This window comes from Bos javanicus, chromosome 1 (genome assembly GCF_032452875.1).
Source record: "Bos javanicus breed banteng chromosome 1, ARS-OSU_banteng_1.0, whole genome shotgun sequence".
In the NCBI taxonomy this organism is placed as follows: Eukaryota; Metazoa; Chordata; class Mammalia; order Artiodactyla; family Bovidae; genus Bos; species Bos javanicus.
The window spans coordinates 35,418,689-35,440,072 of record NC_083868.1 but is presented as its reverse complement, the minus strand read 5'-3'; the positions used below and the strand labels follow the sequence as shown (position 1 = coordinate 35,440,072).

The window sequence follows — 21,384 nt, the reverse complement described above, 5'->3', positions numbered from 1 at the left end:
AGCAGCTGGAGCTGCGACAGAGGCGGCGGCGGAGCCCGTCGCTCCAGCCCATAAAGCCGCGGCCGCAGCCCCGGGGCCGCCGCTGCCCCGGCTGCCATGAGTTGTGCGGAGGTGATGTATCACCCCCAGCCGTATGGAGCGCCCCAGTATCTGCCCAACCCCGTGGCAGCTGCAACCTGCCCCACAGCCTGTTACCACCCGGCGCCCCAACCTGGCCAGCAGGTGAGTCACCGACCGGGCAGCCTGCCGGGGGCGGGGGCGAGGGGCACGGAGAGTATCGGTCTGGGGCTCCCGCGACGACGTCCCTCTGGGATCGGTGGCGCGGAGGATGCTCTGAGAGTTGCGGGAGCGCCCTTGAACAGAAAGCCATCGGAAGAGAAGAGCAGAGCAGAGTTTCGGGAAGGACGAGCAGCCAGGTGGCCGACGGGTAGGGATTCCAAGTGAGAAGTTACCTGGCTGGGGGCTTCAGTGAGCTGTGGTCATAGCCACCCTAGCTCTTAGGGCTCAGTTCTTTGAAGCTCACCAAGGGCACCTGTTTTAAGAATATGTGAGTAAACTTCCTTTAAACCAAGTATCTTGTTTCCTTTGAAAAGGTGGAGTGTACTAGGGTTTTCTTGATTAAGAGGATGAAATGTGTCACTGACACAGGGAAGGCTATCCGGATAGTGAGCCCACGGAATGTCTGTTCTGGGACTTTTTTGGTGGAACTTGGGTCTAGCGTGATATTCGTCAAATTATATTAGAAGTTCTCTGTAAAATCTGTCTTCTTCCATACTGTGACTTAGGGGGCAAGTATTGATCCCCAAATCCCTCATCTATTTTTAATTCCATCAAAGCACAGAGGTGCTATGGTTCAGTCTATTGGACAGAACCCTCTCCTTTCCCAAGCCAAGAAGTAACCTTGGATCACTGGATGCTGGATCTCCACCATGCCAAGAGTGACTGAATGCTGTTAGATAAGAAGGGTTCAGGAACTAGGGAGATGATAGCGTTCCTTTAGAAGGGAGAATAGGGTTCTGGGGAATTTAGCACTTGGTATCCCTGGATGTTCCTTTCTGGATGCCACAGAGTGTCAAGGGTTAGTCAGCCTACATAAAGCACATACGTGAGCACGTGGCCAGGGTGTACCAAAGTAGGGTCCTCAGACTCTGGGAGTTAGGCTGGGTTGGTTTGGTGAGACTTAAAAAAATGCTATTTATGTACTCTGAGGTGGAGATACCTATCAGGGATCTAGGTGCGCTTTTAATAATAACATCCACAGTGTTTATTGATTTTTTTTGTTTGTTTGTTTTTTAGTTTCTTAAAAACCCTGTGTTTTATTGTGGTCTTTAGGGTTTGGCTCTTTAATTAACCTGGTCATTTAAAATATTTCCTCTACTTCTGTCTCTTTACTAGATTTATTGTGCTACTCTTTGGAAAGAAATGATAACTTCTGTTTATAATTTAGGGACTGAAATTCAGCTGATTCTGGAAGGGTACATACTCTAGATTCATCTGGTGAACAGTATGAGCTTAACCAGGACAACTAGGGCAAAAGAGGAAGGAGCCTCACTCCGTGGCTTTTTTTTTTTTTTTTTAATATTCATCAGCTTCAGCATTTAAAAGCAAGATTACTTTTAGGGAGGGGAATGGGAAAGCTTTGTAATTTGTGGTCAAGGGTAATAGGTTAAAACATTTTGGTTAGGCTCTTTGTTTACATTCTTTGGCTTTAATATAAAAGATATAGGTAATGGAGAAAACCATTTAAATCCAAGTCAGGCAAGGGATGCAAAGAGACATTGGATATCTGTTTTGTGTGTTTTATGAACACTCTGTTTCAGATGAACCACCCTCTTCTTTCCTTTCTTCCACTGCAGACACTGTAGAGGCCTTCAGTTATCAATTGGAACATAGATGAGCAATAAACTCAAACTTTACTAAGCATTCATAAAGGTATTTTTCCCCATCAAAAGTAACTTTAGCAGATTACTTTTGAGTAAGATTTTATTTTCTAGAGTTGTGGAAATAGTTGCATTAAAATATGAATATTTAGTGAGGGTTAAAATTGGAATAATTTTTTGAGCTAGAAAATAAAGTTTGGTACCAGAAAAATTGTAAATAACTAATCATGAAATATAGTTTTTAATAAAAAATGACTCCGATGTCTTATCTAACTTTTGCAGTAGCCCCGGAACTCAGTTCCCAAATTGCATTCTTTTGCTAAGACCATCAACAAATCAAAAAATAAGCTTTCTTTTTCACTTGAAATGTCTACCTTGATGAGTATCATATATTAGTAAATAGTAATTTCTGCTACCCTTTGGGCTTCTGTAGATATTGTTTAAGTAGGCATTAGGCTGAGTTGAGCTTAAGAACTTTGTTGAGAAGTGTGCTTGAAATTTTTACGTTGCTTTTACTGCATTGGCTTGTTTGAGATTATTTTGTTTTGTGGAGTAAAGAAACTATCTGACTATAACTGGCTAGCAAAATAAAAGATAGTAGTGTAACTCCTGTTCTTTTACTGTCAGGAGTTTATTTTGATGACCTATATTTTCTGTTGGAAAAAGGATTAAATCAGGAAATTGTTATCAAGCTGACAACATTTTTAGACTCTGTGGTGTGTGGGTGAAGTGGGACTAATATTGACTTGTCCTCAACATAGTCATCTGAGAATACATATTTTGGTTGTTTTTGCATTCCATACGTTTTTATCATTATTATCCATGAAGATTGTTTTCTCTGCACATGGAAAGTGACCCCTAGTAGCATCTTGCATGAGAGACAAAAATAAGAGCTACAAGCCCTACTACATTAAAAAAATTGATTTGTTGAGGCCAAGAAGCAGAAAAAGTGATAGAGTGACAAAGTTTAAACATCATTTAGAAAAGGTTAGAAAAGATAGCATTAAAGTTTTGCTGTCACTTCTGTATATTCAATTATCGTAGTGTATCTTTGTGATTTTTCCCTCAAAGCCATGTAGCTCTGAAGTCCTTGTAAATTATTATGCCATAATGGTTTGTTACACTGGATTTTAAACTTAAGTATATTTTCCTTTTAATGTATGATTATATAGCAGAAAATTCTTTTTGAAATAGTAGAACTTCATACTCCAGACGCATGTACTCTCAGCTTTTCCCCTAACAGCACAGAGTATGTTTGAAATCTTAAGTTTTATTTTTTTTATTTGAACATACTATACATTGTTGGTGGGTAATAGGTTAGCACCTTATGTAAATATACCTGTAGAGTCAATTTTATAATCCTTGACGTTACTTCCTAGAAACTGCATGGCTGTGAATACATTTTAGTGTGGTTTCTAGAGCCAGGATTTGTTGAGGGCTGCTAAGCTCTCTGGTCCCTGTGCCCACCATTTCTTCCTAGCTCGAAAGTATCAGCCCCTACTATCTCCTCAGGAGAACTCTTGACCCCGTCTCTCAGCACATGCTCCAAAGGCATGATGACACTGCAGAACATGTACAGAAAGGAATGTACTTCTATCCTAGTAGTGACAGTAGGAAAAATGGAAAAAAATAAAAAACAAAAACTCAAGATATGTGTCAGGAAAAATTGAGGGAAATAATGTGAAATCATAAATTCCCTTCATACATTGGATTCCTCATCTTAAATGCGGGCAATCTGTGGTTGTCTAAAATCTCCCTCCCTCTCCCCCCATTCTTTCATAATGTTAACATTAGGGAGATACTTAAAGCAGAGCTTTCAGAACTGGGTAGTTCATAGACGAGGCAGTGAAAACAGAGGAGAATAGCCCTTGTTCACTAATTGTGCATAAGGGTTTTTAACAGTCACACTTTGGGCTTCATATATGAGTATATTTAATCTCCCCTCTTCCAGGGTGACAGCTGGGTGACTATACATGCATGCTTCCACTTAAGAGAATTAAAAGTCTTGGGAGGCAGAACTCCAGTTATAAGTTTGTAAGGGATTTTTCAAGCTCTTTCTCTGGCCTCTGCCACTTTGGTTAGGTCATAAAAATCTTTCCGAGATTCTGTTTGTTAGGGAAAAAAACCCTGGAAAACACACACTTCAACCCCTCCTTTTCCAGATGGAGAAATGCATGTTTATAGAGCTGAAATACCTGACTAAAGATTTCAAAGCTAATGGGTGACAAAATTAGGACCACTGGATGCCCTGCTCCCTAGGATAGCATCTTTCCACCATACCATGTGGTCCCCTGTCTTTTTTTTTCTTGCTATTGTGCAATAGACTTATTTTTGTCTTTAGTGCTCCAAATCAACTTTTTGATAAAGAAGATTAATACGCAGTAGATTCTTTGGCCTTGGGGCTTGAAATTCTTTCCAAGTCCTTGGTAGTGTACGTTTTTAGTTTAGGCATTCCGAAGTCCTTTTGCAGCATTTGTATAATGCTAATGACTTTTGCTATCCATGTTGCATCCTTTGTTGATGAAGCAGAATATCAGTTAGCAAATGAACATGTATTTATTTGAAAATAATATTCAGGAAGTGGTATTAACAGTCAGCTTTAGGTACCTTATATATCATTGCTATTCCAACATAAGTTTAGATTCATTAAGAGAAAAGCATATAATTACATTCTAAATAGTTTCAATACACAGGCCTCTTATTTAAGTGGGAGGATCTAATTTTCTTGCAACTGTAAGCAAGGACTTAAGTGGATTTGTAAGAGTCCATACAGGACTTCTTTGAGAAAGAACAGCCTCTCTGATTCCATACTACACAAAATAACTTGACTGTAGAGACTGAGAAGTTTCAAGTGCCTCAGCGCTTTATGCTCCCAATAACTTTCCAGCCAGAAAATTCAAAGCCAGAAGGAAAATTAAACTTTAAACTAACTAAACTGAACTGTTGTCTCTGGCAATCAACCAAAATGGAGATTACAATACCGATAGTACAGGCAGGCTGGAAAGCCATAAATTCACATGCAGTAAGGCTTCATTCACCAGAAAACCAAATGCCAGGACAAGGAAGCATTCTGTGGAAATTTAAGTTAAGGATATTTTCTCTCAATGCATGGAAGTCCTTCTTTACCTAGTGCTTGGTAGAGGCTCACATCTCACAGAGTTGGAGAGGACCAGGAGACGATAAAGGGAATGAGGGTGATCAGGAGGTAGAATGATCCTTCATGGTACTTCTTTTCGCAACTACAGAAGAGATGTTGTGCTGACCCAGTTCGGCAATATGTACATTTCTATCTTATATCTTTCTGTGCAAAGGGGGTTTTCAGTAAGACTAAAAATATTATGCTCAGCTATTATACAGAGTGAAGGCAGAAAGAGAAAAACAAATATTGTATATTAAGCATATATATGGAATCTAGAAAGATGGTACTGATGAATCTATTTGCAGGGCAACAATGGAGATGCAGACATAGAGAACAGACGTGCCGTCACAGGGAGTGGGGAAGGAGAGGGTGGAATGAATGGAGATAGTACCATGGAAACATGTACACCACCATATGTAAAATAGCCAGTGGGAATCTGCTGTATGACTCAGGGAACTAAGACCCAGGCTCTGTGATGGCGTGGGAGGTGGGAGGTGGGAGGGAGGTTCTTGGAGGAGGGGACAAAAATGTATACCTATGGGCTGATTCACATTGATGTATGGCATAAACCAACACAATATTGTAAAGCCATTATCCTTCAATTAAAAATAAATAAATTAAAAAACAAAAACAAAACAAAAAATATTATGTTTGGAATGCTTAAGTCACATTCTAAAGTGAATTTGAGAAGTTAAGTGACTGCTGTTCTAAAACCTGGACACTTAACTTGAATCTCATTCTCATAGGCTGTATTTCCAGTTGGCTTTAAAAAGAAATCTCAAAACTGATAAATCTAGTAATATATAACAATTTATGGTATTATCTCTAGGAAAAACATTTTCATTCAAGAAACAAAGCTCTCTAATACTTAAGTTTCCCGACTCTGGCAGAGACCAGTGAAGGAAGTAATTTTGGTCAAAACTTTGCACTGAATCTTTCAAAAAGCACCTCTTTCAGCAGCTGGTTTTCTACTTCAGCTATTCATTTAGGAAGACCCTAAGAATGCCTTGAACCATTAGATACAAACATTTGCTGCTAGAAGTAAGTCATAAATGCCATATTTATAGATATTTCAGCAGATATCAGATTTATGCTAGTAATTTACAAGTATGATCTAAACTAGGGTAACTGAACTATTTTTCACTTGTCTCCTACTTTAGTAAAGAAGAAAAAAAAAAAAAAAAGGAAAGGAAGAAAGGCCTGAAGTGAACAGGTGTCCTTTTCTCTTAAAACTGTATTATTTTAGTGTGCCGAAACACTTGTCCTTAGTGGGTAGGGTGAGAGGATTCGAAGGATGCCTCCTTTCCAGTTCCTGTGAAGACAGCTAAAGGAATTACCCAAACTAATTCCTAGGAATTGAGCTAGATGACCTACGTCTGCAAAAGAATTAGTCTTCACTGATCTGTAGGTTTTTTTTGGCCAATATCCTGAAAAATCAGAAGAGGCAGCCAATGTACGAAACAAAATTAAGTGTGAATTTGTCTAGAGCTCCAGCATGTTGCTTATTAGGATAGAGAATTGTACAAGCTCTCTGAGATAATCAAGTCAAAATTCCTCATTTTCAGAAGAGGAAGTTCAGGGCCAGAGGTTTTGGTTCTTTACCCAGATTTATGGACTAGTTGTGGTCAAATCTCCTTAACCATTCCAGTTCTTCTTTCTGCTGTGTTCCCTTCCCATCTGGGCTTCCTTAGAAGCAAGAAAAGCAATTAGTAATTTACCCAGTGTTACTGTCTTATTTTCTCATATAAAAATTTTTGAATATTAGCTACTTGGAGAAATTAGACAATTAGCCAGGTAGATGCACCCTCAAGTTCTCTTTATCATTTTCCTTACAACCCTCTCTCAAATGCTTTGACTATCATTTTTGTGGCTCCAAGTCTTTGCACAATGACTGACACAAAGTAGGAATTAACTGACAATTCCATGAACAATAGATAAATTTTTAAAAGTGAAATCATACCCTAAATCTAGTAATAGGATTATACAAACATACCAGAAATTTATATGTCAGAAATGTTGTTTCATTCAAAGCAGTCTGTTTGAGAGAGAACACATACCCTCATGATGTGATCATTGCTTAAAACATTTTGGGAATGCAAATTTTGAAATTCTCTCTCAGCCTGTGGCACATTTTTTTGAACATCTTCAAAACTGGAAAATGTTCATCCTTTAAGGGGGTGGGTTTGATTTTTTGATAATGACCAGAATCATTGAGCAGCAAGTGTGCTCATAAAGAGCCAGTGTTATTTTTGGTTTGCTTCTCCCACTGTTAAGAAAAATAAAAACAAACACACAAAGCTAGCAAACAAATCTTGAGGTATGAATGTATGTTGTAAATTGACTCTGCTCATATTTCCAAAACAGTATTTTCAGAAAAACTTTATTTTGTTTCTAACTTGCTAAGGGGGACAACATATTTCTAGATATAGAAGGGCAGGTTCCTCTAGGTATACATATATTTTGAAAAACAATGCTTTATTTAATAATCATATTTTGATACGTTTGCATTCCTAATTTTTAAATGTTATAACTAACTTTTGACTTTTCTTAGCATATGATACCATTCTGCCTGTGGGCTTCTGTTTGTTTATTCAATTAAATATTATATAGAGGCTCATTTTCTTTAATCTGTTTTTTTGGCAGATGCTTTCTAGTCAGATAGAAATAAGTTCTAATCCCATCCCTGCCATTTACTAGTTAGATGCTGGCCAAATAAATCAGCTTTTGCGTATATAAATTGAGAATAATTATTTAGACTGAATATTTGTGCACCGGTGAGAGTTAGTGAAACAAAATACATCAAAGTTCTGTGAACTATCTTCCTTATCCTGATCCTTATCCTGACCTCCCTCCACCTGATTCCCCCTCCTCCAAATAGACTAAGGGCCAAAACATCAAGTCTCTCTGAGATAGATTTAAAAATCTGTTATTCAAGTAAATTCAGAAAAATATGATCAAAGAGAAATGCACTACTTTATGGGATTTATAGTTTTGAAACATTGACTAGAGGCTAGTGGTCCTTTCTTATAGGCCCTAACCATGTCTGTCAGGATGAGAGAATCATTGCCTTAGAGAAGAAAGTCAGTAGAGATTTTTTTTTTTAAGTTATTTCCAAATATTCAGTGATTCATTAAAATATTTTTGTTTCCTTAGGAAAAAGTTTCCACATACGCACAGTAATCATTTGGCATTTGTAGGCTTAAGCCTTGGGGACTTAGTGGTATTTGGCTCCTGACATGGAAGCCTTTCTCTTGTCAGACAAATCCTTTCTCCGGCACATTCCTGTGTGAGTTTGTCTCTGTTGTGCCTGATGGCAGTCTGTGAGGTGGTTTGGTATGGTTTGCACTGCCTAGCCAGACTTCCTTCACACTGCTGCTTTCAAGTCTTTCAAAGTTAATTCTAACTTTGTGGCTGTTAGCTCAGTCATTGTTTCATCTAACTGAGGGTTATTTTACCTGAAGAAAACTTGTTATCATTCTGCCATGAGGGGTACATTCAATAAGCCAACTTGTAGTCTTTGAAATTCCTTCTGATGACTTATTTTTGTTAACAATTCTTAAGTGTCTAGTAAGAAAAGCATGAATACTTCTGACAGACTGGGCTATTTTTAGGGAGTGATAGTGCATTTTAAGAAAAATATGAACCACATTGCCTTTCAGCCTTGATTCAGGAAATCTATCTAGGTTCTGATGATTTGAGATTTATTTTCAACATTTTGAATTTTGTATATTCTTTTCAAGAACAAAGATCATGCTAGGGAAGTTTCATTCCAAGGAGCATACACCAAGTAAATATAGAATATGCCAACAGCGTATATAAGTAACATACTTAGATTTTTTTGTTTTTGAAGGCAAAGAATTGATTTATAGTCACAGAAGAACAGATAACAGAAGGTAGTCAGGGCTTAAGAATCAATGGGAAGGAAGATTAGAAAGGTGTGAATGTCAGCATGTGAATCAATTGCTGTTTTAATTTTGTGTTCCCATTTTCCTCATGATCACACTTAATGTTCAAGAAATGTGTGTAAGTTCAGTGTTGGCATTTTAGGAAGCTATCTGGCTAATCAGATACTTTAGAATTCTTATTTTAACCAGTGATGTTGATGGTGAGGTCATAAATGTGCTTGTGTTGTAAATGTAAATATTTAATTGGTTCACTAAAATTAGTGAAAATTTATACAACTCTATCTCAAAAAAAGTGAAAGAAGTGACAATAAATATGCTTTATGTCTTGTCCATTGGTCAATAAATCATAGGCTCCTTTTCTATTCTATTTGTTTGATAGTCTCCAGCAAATTCATTTAATTAGTAGAAGATCTGCCCCAAAAAGCTAGGAGAGAGAAAAAATAATTATTTTACAATTATCCAAGTGTATTTAAATAAAAGCATATAATATAGATATTTATGTAGTATTGTGTGTATTTGAAAGGAATATTCCAATATATATTTATATAAAACCATATATATATATGTATATTATATATAGGAAATATAAAGATTATAGAGAATCAATGCATCCATTGACAGAGAATTGACAGATAAAAGGTATTTTGATACAATGGAAGATTTTGCTTATCTTTTCCCATTTCATAGTGAAAAATGTGTAAATTTTAGATTAGTTTATTTGTATCCAATCACTTAACAATTGGGCAAAAAAGAATAGCATGAAATTATATAGCAGTTAGAAAATTGTGCAATCTTTAATAGACTGAAAATGTATAGTTTAAATTCAACTGCCAGCAATGTAAAAATTAAGATATTTTATTATCATCATTATTGATCATAATACTATGTTATATTTGCATACAAATGGAAGCTACATTTGTATTTGATTTGCAGTTAAGTCTTTCACATATAACTTATTTTATTTAAATGTCAGTTGCTAATTGGGATAAAATAAACACTTGCCTTTCTTTGGATAATTAACGTAGCCAGCCATTCTTTCATTTAAAGAATAAATGTTAAACAAATGAAACAAGGAGATGCAAAGCCTGACTCTCACAAACTGATTCTGTGCTGAACGTTAACAGAGAGGAAGAAAGCGATTTAATGGATAACACTGAACACTTGTGGCAGTGAAGCCACTCTGTAGTAGTTTTAATTTTTTTCCCCATATAAAAACAGTGCTTCTTTCTAACATGCCTGAGAATTCGGCAGAGTGTGTGCATTTGCTTAAAACCGTATAACTTCGGTAAATGCACGTGTGAATAGAGAGTGCCATCAAGAAATTATACTATTCGTTTAACTTCATAATGGAATTTATAGTCAGGAGTAAGTTTAGAGGTCAGTTAGTTCAATATTCTCATTTTATATATAACATGTTACTATGGTGTTTTTATTATTGAAGTTAAACATAAACATGTTCAAATCTATGCAAAACAGATTGTAAGAATTTTGTAACCACTCAGTCATTACCAATCACTTATTAATCAGCAAGGCATGTTCACTCACAGGGAATGAATTTTCTATTCATCATGAATCGATAACCCTACTGAAACAAATTTTAAATAAAAAGGAATATATATGTATGTATGTATGAATATGTAGGTACACACACACACACACGTATATATAATAGCCCTAAATAATAACCAACAGCTTGTAATGTGCCTGAACATTTCAGAGCCTACCTCACATAAGAACAACATATTCATTGCTAGGGAAAAGGGTTCAGTTTTTTGAATGATACGTTTATAATCTGTGGCTATAGATTTTGAAGCTAGTATTTACCATTAGAAACATTAAGAGTCTGGGTTATGTGTTTCGATAACATTTGACAATCTATGCTTACTGATATTCTAGAATGATTCACTTCTTATCTACTCACATTCACTTTCCAGCATCCATTTTTCTCTGAAATAAGAACAATGGTATAACAAATGGTCAGGTTTTGTAGGTATACAGATGGTAGGATGCTCATTTTGTCATTAAAATAATGAATTTTATAATTTTGTAGCATTATCTTTTTATATATATAGTAAAATTGTTGATTATAAAAGCGATAGGTACTTGATGGAAAATATTTGGAAATATTGGAAAGCAGGAATAAGAAAATAACAACTACAAGCCTACCACCCAGAAAAAGAATACAAAACATGACATTTTGGTGATTTTTTTCCACACTACATATCCTTCCCTGGCCTCCTCTGACACACGTGCACACGCACAAGTACATCTGTATATTTTTTGTATTCATTCTGGGCCCACACTTGTACATTCTGTGACCTTTTGCAAGGTCAAAATAGTAACAATAATAATAACAATAATAAAAATAAAAAAAATAATAAAACAATAATAACAATGTTTGTTGTAGGATTATAAAGATTAAATGGGGTAATAAATATGAGTGTCAGTCATAATATAAACTATGTCTATAGCTGTGATTATGTTATTTTGAAAATATTTTAAAATTATCAAGTGTTTTTCACTTTGAAAGCCATAGTAGCCATTGCTAGTACTTGTATTATTTTCAGTAAGTCATCATAATACCTTTTTCCCCTCCTTTTATGATAATGGTGGTAAGTGGAACATCTAAAAAATATGTTCCATGCAAAATGGATCTTCACACAGGCTTATTTTGTCATTTTAGTTTGATTTTTGAGAAATGAGTTCAGCACATCTGCCAAATCCTTTTATAAGATGCTACATTCCTGTTTTTATTTTAGTGTATTTCATTTATGAAAAGCTCTTTTCTTCTCCACCCCTCCCCCAGGCAGTGAGGCCTCCTTCTCTATTCCTCCCCATCCTGAACTATAATGTTGCTGTACATTAAATCTTTAAAATAGAAAATGGGAACAAAAGTGGAAGGGATCTGTCACTTTCTTTTTTAAAAATTCCTTCTTTTGGTATATCTAGGTTAAAAAAAAAAACAAAACACAACTGCCTTTCACAGTCTGAGAATATGCCATGGGATAAAGGACATTTTTTTCCCCACCAAATCTGAAATAACCGTCTTTTTTTCAGGGTGGGAAGCAGAAAGCCGGTTTGGGGAAGGGGGTGGGGGAGATGGAGTAAAGCAAATGAAGAAGAATCAGTTTGCGAACATATGTTAATATTTAGAGTCTTTTTTTTTTTTTTAAGTGAACAGTTAACTAGTTAATGCTTTTTAAATTTTTTTTACAAACTGTCTTTGATACTGTGTTTTGTTTATTCCATCCCAGAAGAAGTTAGCGGTATACAGCAAGATGCAGGACTCTCTGGAAGTCACCCTTCCCAGCAAACAAGAGGAGGAGGAGGAGGAGGAGGAGGATGAGGAGGAGGAGGAGAAAGACCAGCCTGCCGAGATGGAGTACCTTAACTCTCGCTGTGTCCTTTTCACTTATTTCCAGGGAGACATTGGGTCAGTAGTGGATGAACACTTCTCAAGAGCTTTGGGCCAAGCCAGCACCCTTCATCAAGAATCTGCCATTTCAAAAAGCAAGATGGGGCTAACCCCCTTATGGCGAGGTAAGAATTCCAGAGCAGATGCTCTCCAGGCCACTGGCTGTGTTTCGCAACCGTCTGTACCAGGTTCCAGCTGGAGACCTGCCCCTGGAGGACGGATATCCACTCGCTTTTTAATTTTTAAGGACAGCAAGGAATTTCTTTCAGACAAACAGCTGGATCAGTTTTGTCACATGTGGAATGCAGGGTTGGAAAGGATGCAGTCACACCCCTTAAATTCCTCATGGAAAGTAGTGATGCAACCGGCCTGAGTTTATAGTGGCAGGACTGAGCTGCGAAGCACCATTCCTTAAGCCCTGATGGCCCAATTTGGATCTCTAAATAATGGGCGTGCCTGGATCAGCGTTTAAAAATTAGCTCTTGCTCATTCCACTAGGTGCTATGTGGTGACATAGCAGAGATCTGAGTCTGCCCCAGGAATACAGACTTTGAAAGCCTTCTGTGTTTGCTTGATGGCTTACTCTGTCCCACTCTGTTGTGATGTTAACTCTTTGTAGTGTACAAAACAGATATCAGTGACTGTATCTGCCTGATTTCTGCTTTTTTTTTTTTTTTTTAACCTCAGTAAAGCAAAGCAATAGATTGGGCTTCTTCTCCTTTATTTCCCTCTCCATAGAGGTCACAGAAGTGTGTTCAAATCTTATTTCTGACTCACAGAAAATGATCAGGTGACAACTTAATTGAGATAATTACAACATTAGAGAAAAAACAATCCATCATTCCAATGATCCTTTTAGAGAAATGCATTATGAACTTTTCTTCTGAACTCACCTGGTTCCAAGAAGAATCTAGTGAAATGGTTCTCAAAGTGTGGTTTCCAGGACTGGGAACATGAGCGTCGCAAGGGAACTAGTTAGATATGCAAATTCTTGGGCTAAGCCCCAGACCCACTGAATCAGCAACTCAGAGGTAGAGTAACCTATGTTTTAACCGGCCCTCCCAGGGATTCAGGTGCAGGCTCAGGTTTGATAGTTGTAGATCTAGTGCTGTGAAAATCACAGATTGCCACCTCCTAACTCAGACCTTTGAATCAGACAGAGGGTCCAGAAGGAGGCTCTGGGAGTTACTGTAACAAGTGCCCCAGGCTATCCTGTGATGAGGAAAGGCTGGACACCTGTGTTAGGGGCGGGTGAGAGGTGATGTGTGGCCGCTTCCTTCTCAGCATCAGTAGAAGGGTTCGTACTTGCCTGTCTGCCTGCTTTTCCTTTCCTTTCCTCCTCTTCCCCTCATTCTATCCTTTCACCATCCCTCCCTTCTTTTCTCCTTCCTTCTAGTAAATATGAAAATGTTAATATACACAGAGACTCTAAAGAGGAAGGTGGAATCCACACTCAAGTGACCTAGACCTCGACAAGGTGAATTGGGAAGCATATTGCTTACTTGATTAATAACTATGGACTTACCAAAGAAACTTAGTCATTCGAACACTAAGATGCTAATAGAACCAGTGATGTCCTATTAGATAGCACATTGTGAATACTTTTTAAAACCATGGAGGGTGAAATTAGGAAAAGTTCAGTGACCTAGCTGGCTTTAATAAAGTGTTTGATATATCAATAATAAATGCTATCATGACAGCCAGTCCTGGGAAAGTGAGTGAAACTGTCAGTCACTCAGTTGTGTCTGACTTTATGCAACCCCGTGGACTATAGTCTGCCAGGTTCCTCTGTCCATGAAATTCTCCAGGCAAGAATACTGGAGTGGGATGCCATTCCCTTCTCCAGGGGAAAATGCAATGCCTAATTCTTTTAGCATACTGACATATGCAGCCCAGTGACCACTGAACTTGGAATATAGGAATGAAAATTCCAAATTACAAATAGATGTAAGAGTGATTGTCTAAAGTATCATAACCAGAGTAGTTTTAAGTGAAGTGTTGCGTAAATGTAACAACGCTACAATTCATTGTTTTCCCATAATCTGCCTGACTTAATGGAGAGGACCTTTAGAAAGATGTCAAATTTTAGCATCGAAAGGGTGGATAATGGTAGTGTTTTAGTATTATTAGAATTTTCTTGGCGTTATCTTGAATTTGGCCTACAAATCTGTCTCCTGTTTCATTCATTGACATTGACTTATGCAGCAGATATTTATTAAGGTCCTGCTATGTTCTAGGTAGTGGGAATATATCAGTGGACAGGAGAGTCTAAGCTTGTACACTCATGAAGCTTTCTAGTAGAAGAGACAGACAGTAAATATATCAATATATTGAGATGCAAGGTATTGTTTTACCTTGTTTTATTTAGGGTGACAATAGATGGTCTAAGATTTTTATTTCAGTACATACCCAAAGTAAATAAGAGTGCTTCTCATCACACAGATATCTAGAGGAAGATTACTGAAGACAGTGCAAAGGATCTGAGGAAGGACTGAACTTGAATGTTCAATGAGAAGTCAAAATGCTGGTGTAAGTGGAGTGAAAGGAAAAGGTGTAGGTAGAGACCAGAATTTTTAGAGCTTTGTAAGTTAGTTTATCAGAATAGCACAGGCAAGCATAGCATGCTTTTCAATCTTCATCTCTCCCTCTTCAGCTAAGACTATATGTGTCCTGTTTAGTTATCTCACATCATTTCCCCAATACTCAGGATAATGCACTTCTATATGAAAAATATGGAATATAAATTGAATGATCAAGTGATTAAATTAAATGAACCAAATTCATACTATGTACCCAGGATAAGAAAACAAAAAAGTCCTTAATAGAGAATTTATAGTAATAAGTTGTAAGAAATCTTTGGGTACAGTTTTATTTATAAAATAAGGGACTTGAATTAAGGGATTGTTGTGTTTCTCCATGAAGTTGTGATTTCAAATGTATTACTTACTATCCAATTATAAATAAAACTTTGTCATAGTTGTGAATTGGTGTTTTTAGTTAAGTGTACATAAGTTGAATAAGATTCATAGGAAATTTCCAACATAAAATTAAGAATTTGGTGACTATGTTATAGAAAAATGTAATAGGGATTCCCATATCTGGTGAAGAGAGTTGCTTCAAACATTAACTGCCAAAGCAACACCAGTTTGCATAATGCTGTCTTTGGTTGGATTATGTTTGTTTGGGGTTCAAAATTGGACCTTATTATTGCTTGGTGGCAATGTTATCCTCGATGCTCAAAGTATCTCTGAGAGTAGCTTCAACTATAATATGTGTGTATTATTACTCATCTCCTGTTGTTGTTGTAAAGATTTTTTGATGATATATATGAATAATTTAGCATAGGGCTTGATGCAAGGCATTAACTGAAGGTCAGATGACTTTTCTTTCTTAAGTAAGTTTTCACTCATTTGGCACACAGAAAACCAACCTTCTATCTTTATTCAGAAACATTGTTTTCTGGAAGTTTGTATTCCTGACAAAAAGCACAGTGTCTTGAACATACTAGATACGGAAGGCTATTGACAATTTTGATGGCCATGGCAGTAATACTTTATGAGGAGCTGTTGACCAGCTGTATTAAATTAAAGGGTCTAATTTATGGCATGAGGGTTTTTTTTTTTACAGTGCTACACAAGTGCTGTAGTGCTTCAAAGGAATTTAAAATTGAATTGTGTTTGATTGCCGAATATATTTCCACAGTAAATCTTCAGGCAAGTGATAGAGTGTCAGCTAATGATGGAATCGTGGTCATACTTTGAGCTTGTATCTTGATGGACTTAGGAAAGTCCTCTCTAGATGTTTTGTGACTTTTCCTGTCCTTTCCAAAGGAAATATTTGTCCTTTATTAGGCACAACATCACATGAACTACCTCTTCTCCCACTATATCTTCTAATGGATTATATAGGGCTTCTCAGTTAAGAAAACCTAATGAATCTGATTGTCTCATCCCATCCAAATAGAAACATCAACTTCAAATATATCTATTCCCTGATTTCAGTGCTTAAGTTTTATTACAGAAAGTGTGTATGTGTGTGTTTGTGTGTGTAGGAAAAGGGAGTAGTTAAGTCAAGACATAGCCAAATAGATCACTGACTTAAAAACTATGCTGAATGGTAAACTTGATATTATTTTTTCTTTTTATGATTGCAAAGTAAATATATTCTGCATAATTGATCTACACAGTATCTTCTTGGAGCAACGTTCTCATAAGAAAGATCTCTCAAAATGAGCACTAAACTCAGAGAGCAAAAATAAAGAAGGGTAAGGAGGGCCTGTCTCTTGGGTCAGCTGACACAGGGAAGGAGAGAGTTGAGCAGCCTCTCCAGGAGGCCATTGGAAGTGATTACTGTGGGGAAGTTTAAAATAAACACTTTGGAGAAAATTGAGGCCTGGTTTATCTCAGTTACTTGCCTTCAGGGATTATGGGCATCTGATAGCACCCCATGAAATTCTCATTTTAGAGTCACAAGGACTATTTTGAGCAACTCTAGAACAAAATAAATGGAGTTCAATCTTTGTACATAATAGTAATGCTTAATTACTGAGTGACAGGTAACACTGGAACACATATCGGTTCACCTCTGACCACAAAATTTATTTTTATAGAAAGTAGAACAAGAGGAACAAAATTGTAGACTGAGAATGGAGAAACATTGCTTTTCACTAAGGTTAATTAAAAAGGTAAATATTATCTTTTAGCATGGATGTTTTCAGTCAGTATTAATTCAAAGCATATGTTTTCTGGAAATTTTTAAGATCTTCAGTTCAGTTCAGTCGCTCAGTAGTGTCCAAGTCTTTGTGACCCCATGAATCACAGCATGCCAGGCCTCCCTGTCCATCACCAACTCCCCAAGTTTACTCAAACTCATGTCCATCAAGTTGGTAATGCCATCCAGCCATCTCGTCCTCTGTCATCCCCTTCTCCTCCTGCCCCCAATCCCTCCCAGCATCAGAGTCTTTTCCAATGAGTCAACTCTTTGCATCAGGTGATCAAAGTATTGGAGTTTCAGCTTCAACATCAGTCCTTCCAATGAACACCCAGGACTGATCTCCTTTAGGATGGACTGGTTGGATCTCCTTGCAGTCCAAGGGACTCTCAAGAGTCTTCTCCAACACTACAGTTCAAAAGCATCAATTCTTCAGTGCTCAGCTTTCTTCACAGTCCAACTCTCACATCCATACATGACCACTGGAAAAACCATAGTCTTGACTAGACGGACCTTTGTTGGCAAAGTAATGTCTCTGCTTTTGAATATGCTATCTAGGTTGGTCATAAGTTTCCTTCCAAGGAGTAAGCGTCTTTTAATTTCATGGCTGCAGTCACCATCTGCAGTGATTTTGGAGCCCAGAAAAATAAAGTCTGACACTGTTTCCACTGTTTCCCCATCTATTTGCCATGAAGTGATGGGACCAGATGCAATGATCTTAGTTTTCTGAATGTTGAGCTGTAAGCCAACTTTTTCACTCTCCTCTTTCACTTTCGTCAAAAGGCTTTTTAGTTCCTCTTCACTTGCTGCCATAAGGGTGGTGTCATCTGCATATCTGAGGTTATTGATATTTCTCCTGGCAATCTTCATTCCAGCTTCTGCTTCCTCCAGCCCAGCGTTTCTCATGATGTACTCTGCATATAAGTTAAATAAGCAGGGTGACAATATACAGCCTTGACATACTCCTTTTCCTATTTGGAACCAGTCTGTTGTTCCATGTCCAGTTCTAACTGTTGCTTCCTGACCTTTTAAGATCTTAGAAACCCATTTTTCATTTTAATATAGTCTTCATTTTTGGTGGCTCAGACAATAAAGAATCTGTCTGCAATGCCAGAGACCTGGGTTCGATCCCTCGGTTGTGTAGATCCCCTGGAGAAGGGAATGGCTGTTCACTCCAGTAATCTTGCGTGGAGAATTCTATGGACAGAGGAGTCTGGCGGTCCCCAGTCCATGGGGTCACAAAGAGTTCACATGACTGAAGGGCTAATACTTTCTTTTTTTTCCAAAATTAATAAAATATTTTTTTAAATTGTTTAATTTTCTCTTGCATAAAATATTTACCTTTAGATTTTTTTCAGAGAAACTGAACGTTAATGTAAAACATATCCCAGCTACTGTGAAATTGAAAAGTACCATGTTAAGCTCTTTTATGTCTCTCAGAGATATTTCTGTTAAAAATCACACCAGTGAGATTACTGGGTATGCATTGGGTAGGTTTATTAGACAATTTATTTTTTTTCCTTTTTGTTGTTGTTTAGAAATAGGGTATGTATGTTTGTGTGTATTTTCTAATCCCAAATGCAAACTGAACCAAAGTATATCTAGACATTTTGTACGTGTTAGACTCAGTGTGAACGTCATCCAAATACTGTCATTGAGCCCAAAGTCACCATAGAGTGTTAATATCACATAGTTCTGAATTGCTGAAAAGTAATATTGCGTGGAAATACTGTGTGCAGTTTTTCATAAGCTTTTTCATCCAAAAAATGTGGCTGTGATTAAATACTTGTAAGCAAAGAGTCATGTAATGAAAAAAATTTACATACATATGAAATAAGCATACTGATTCCCAGGCATGAAACAAAGAATATCATCTGTTTCTTTGTATCAAGAATTTCTTTTTAAACAATCAAGATACCAGATAGTGATTTTGAAATGTAGACTTGCCTATAAACATATTTTCAATTCAATATCTTTTCATTTATTTGTAGAATGCAACATTATTTTTTCAAAACACTGCATTGATCTCTGCAAACTTTATGTTAATCTCAGGAGACACACTGACTGGCAAAGTACTAAAGTTGCTTCTAATTTGATTTTTCCCTGGCACATTCTAAAGCTTTGTTCAGCCTTTATGGGGTGTGTTTTTTAGAACAGACTTCTACTTTCAATGATAACATGTTCACTAATCACAATACAATATGTAATAAATAGGATAATATTTTTGTAAGGAATTTTTTCATTATTTATATTTCTTCATGCATATCCAAAATGTGTAAACATCTGTACCATATATTAGGTCCATGGACATGAATGAAAGAAACAAAAGGAAAGCATCCAGGAAAATGGCATATACTCTCTGTACTTTTGACATTTTAATGGGAGATATTAATAAGGAGAACTCTATCTCTGGCACACACCTGTGGGTTGAGTTCAGCTGTTATTATGGGATTCTGGTCCCACAAGAGATAAAACTTATGAGCAGAATGAAGCGTTTGGTACCAAAGATTGGATCTCTGAGAGCAAAGGAGCAGGTCGGTGGCGGCAAAGCTGCACTATGTAATATAAGAAGCCTCTACAAGCTCTTTCATGAGTTTTTTTTTTGTTTTTTTATTTTTTTATTTTTAAACTTTACATAATTGTATTAGTTTTGCCAAATGTGATCTATTTAGGCATTGTCCTCCTCTGACATATGAAACCTGGGTGCCAATGACAAGAAGGGAAATTGTGTAAGGTGTAGGAAGAAAATTCAATTTGCGTTACATGATGGCAGTGCTAAGTCACTTCAGTCATTTCTGACTGTTTGCGACCCCATGGACTGTAGCCTGCCAGGCTCTTCTATCCATGGGATTCTCCAGGCAAGAATACCCAGAGTGGGTTGCCATGCCCTCCTCCAGGGGATCTTCCTGACCCAGGGATTGAACCCATGTCGCTTGTGTCTCTTGCATTGGCAGGCAGGTTCTTTACTACCAGTGCCACCCAGGAAGAGGATATATGATGGACATTTGTAGAATATTTCTATGAGTTTTGAACTTTAAATGTTGACTGCTTTCACTGTGAGTATGATAGAAATATTCTTGACATTGAATTTTCTTCCTACACCTTACACAATTTTCCTTCTTGTCATTGGCACCCAGGTTTCATATGTCAGAGGAGGACAATGCCTAAATAGATCACATTTGCCCAATGCCAGTAGGCTTGACTCTAAGTGCTATTTTCTAATAGATTGTGATTGTGATAAAACTAAGTCATCCAAGTAAAACTTTGCCAGGTCTGCTGGAAGCTTTGAAGAATAGTTTGCTTTTCATCCTTTGCCTCTACAAGATCATCATCATTTATGTTTCCTCAAGGATTTGAGATCCAAAGAGATTCTGGGCAGGGGCTGGGGGGAGACTTGAATTGAGACACTGAAAAGTTGTCTGTCTGTGGATGGGGTGGATGATAGCTCTGCGGTGAGGCTGACGGGGAGAGAGAGGAAGAGCTTACAGTGTAGTGACTTAGCCTTTAGTGAAGCTAAAGAAAGAAAATATTTGAAACAACCCAGTGATATCCTAACTATGTTCATCAAAGTACATATATGGAAGTTGAGTCAAGTTACTTAAAATTTCCCTGAGGTTAAAAGAAAAAAAAAATATGTCCTGAAAGTTTATGAAGAATGTGGACATGTCTGACATGTCCACGTTCTTACTTCAGAAACTTTTATTTCACATAAACTTTTTCATATAAACTTATTTCACAGTACTTCTTGGGATATCCTTCATTTCATGGAGATATCTAGCAAGGTTCTTTTATGTGGAGCCCAGTATAAAAATGCTGTTGTACTGTACATGCATAACTAATGTACTAACAACCTTATCTTTATAGATAGAAATAATCCATAGGACATGTCACAGAATGGTTAGAAGCATGGGGCCAGAAGATATTTGGAATTAAATGAGCTCAAATGCCTTATATTTGATTGGAAGACACTAAGCCACAAACAAGGCAACAGATCACTTTGGGTCCTACAATAAGAGAGGATGACTGCTGGATACCAGCTCTCGACCTGGGCTCTCCAGACTCCCAGGCCAGGGCTTGCTCAGTTACCTGTGCTGGACGCAACAGGCTACGGCTGGAGTAGCTATTTCTCTAAACACAGATCTTACCATAACCCTTCCTAGGAACTATACTCCATAAAAATTAATTTAAAAAGTAAAAACAAAACTCTTTTTAAGCTCACTGGACCTCCTCAGGATAGTACCCATATTTAGTGCATGGCTTGTAAGGCTATGAAAAGCCAACCTAGGCAGTATATTAAAAAGCAGAGACATTACTTTGCCAACAAAGGTCCATCTA

At 37.2% G+C, this 21,384-nt stretch overlaps 1 protein-coding gene across 5 annotated transcripts in view; it reads left to right on the top strand.

The window, feature by feature from the left end:
* Window positions 1–84: 84 nt before the first annotated feature.
* Window positions 85–21,384, top strand: part of VGLL3 (vestigial like family member 3) — a 58,540-nt gene continuing 37,240 nt past the window's right edge. Inside the window, exons 1-2 of one of the 5 annotated variants that reach the window (XM_061432611.1) lie at window positions 85–222; window positions 12,347–12,464. In XM_061432611.1, coding sequence (XP_061288595.1) covers window positions 97–222; window positions 12,347–12,464 — 244 coding nt within the window. In that variant the 5' untranslated portion in view covers window positions 85–96. Of the gene's footprint in view, window positions 223–345; window positions 548–12,178; window positions 12,465–21,384 lie in introns of those variants that run through there. The other 4 variants (XM_061432360.1, XM_061432272.1, XM_061432541.1 and 1 more) reach the window with 4 other exon arrangements.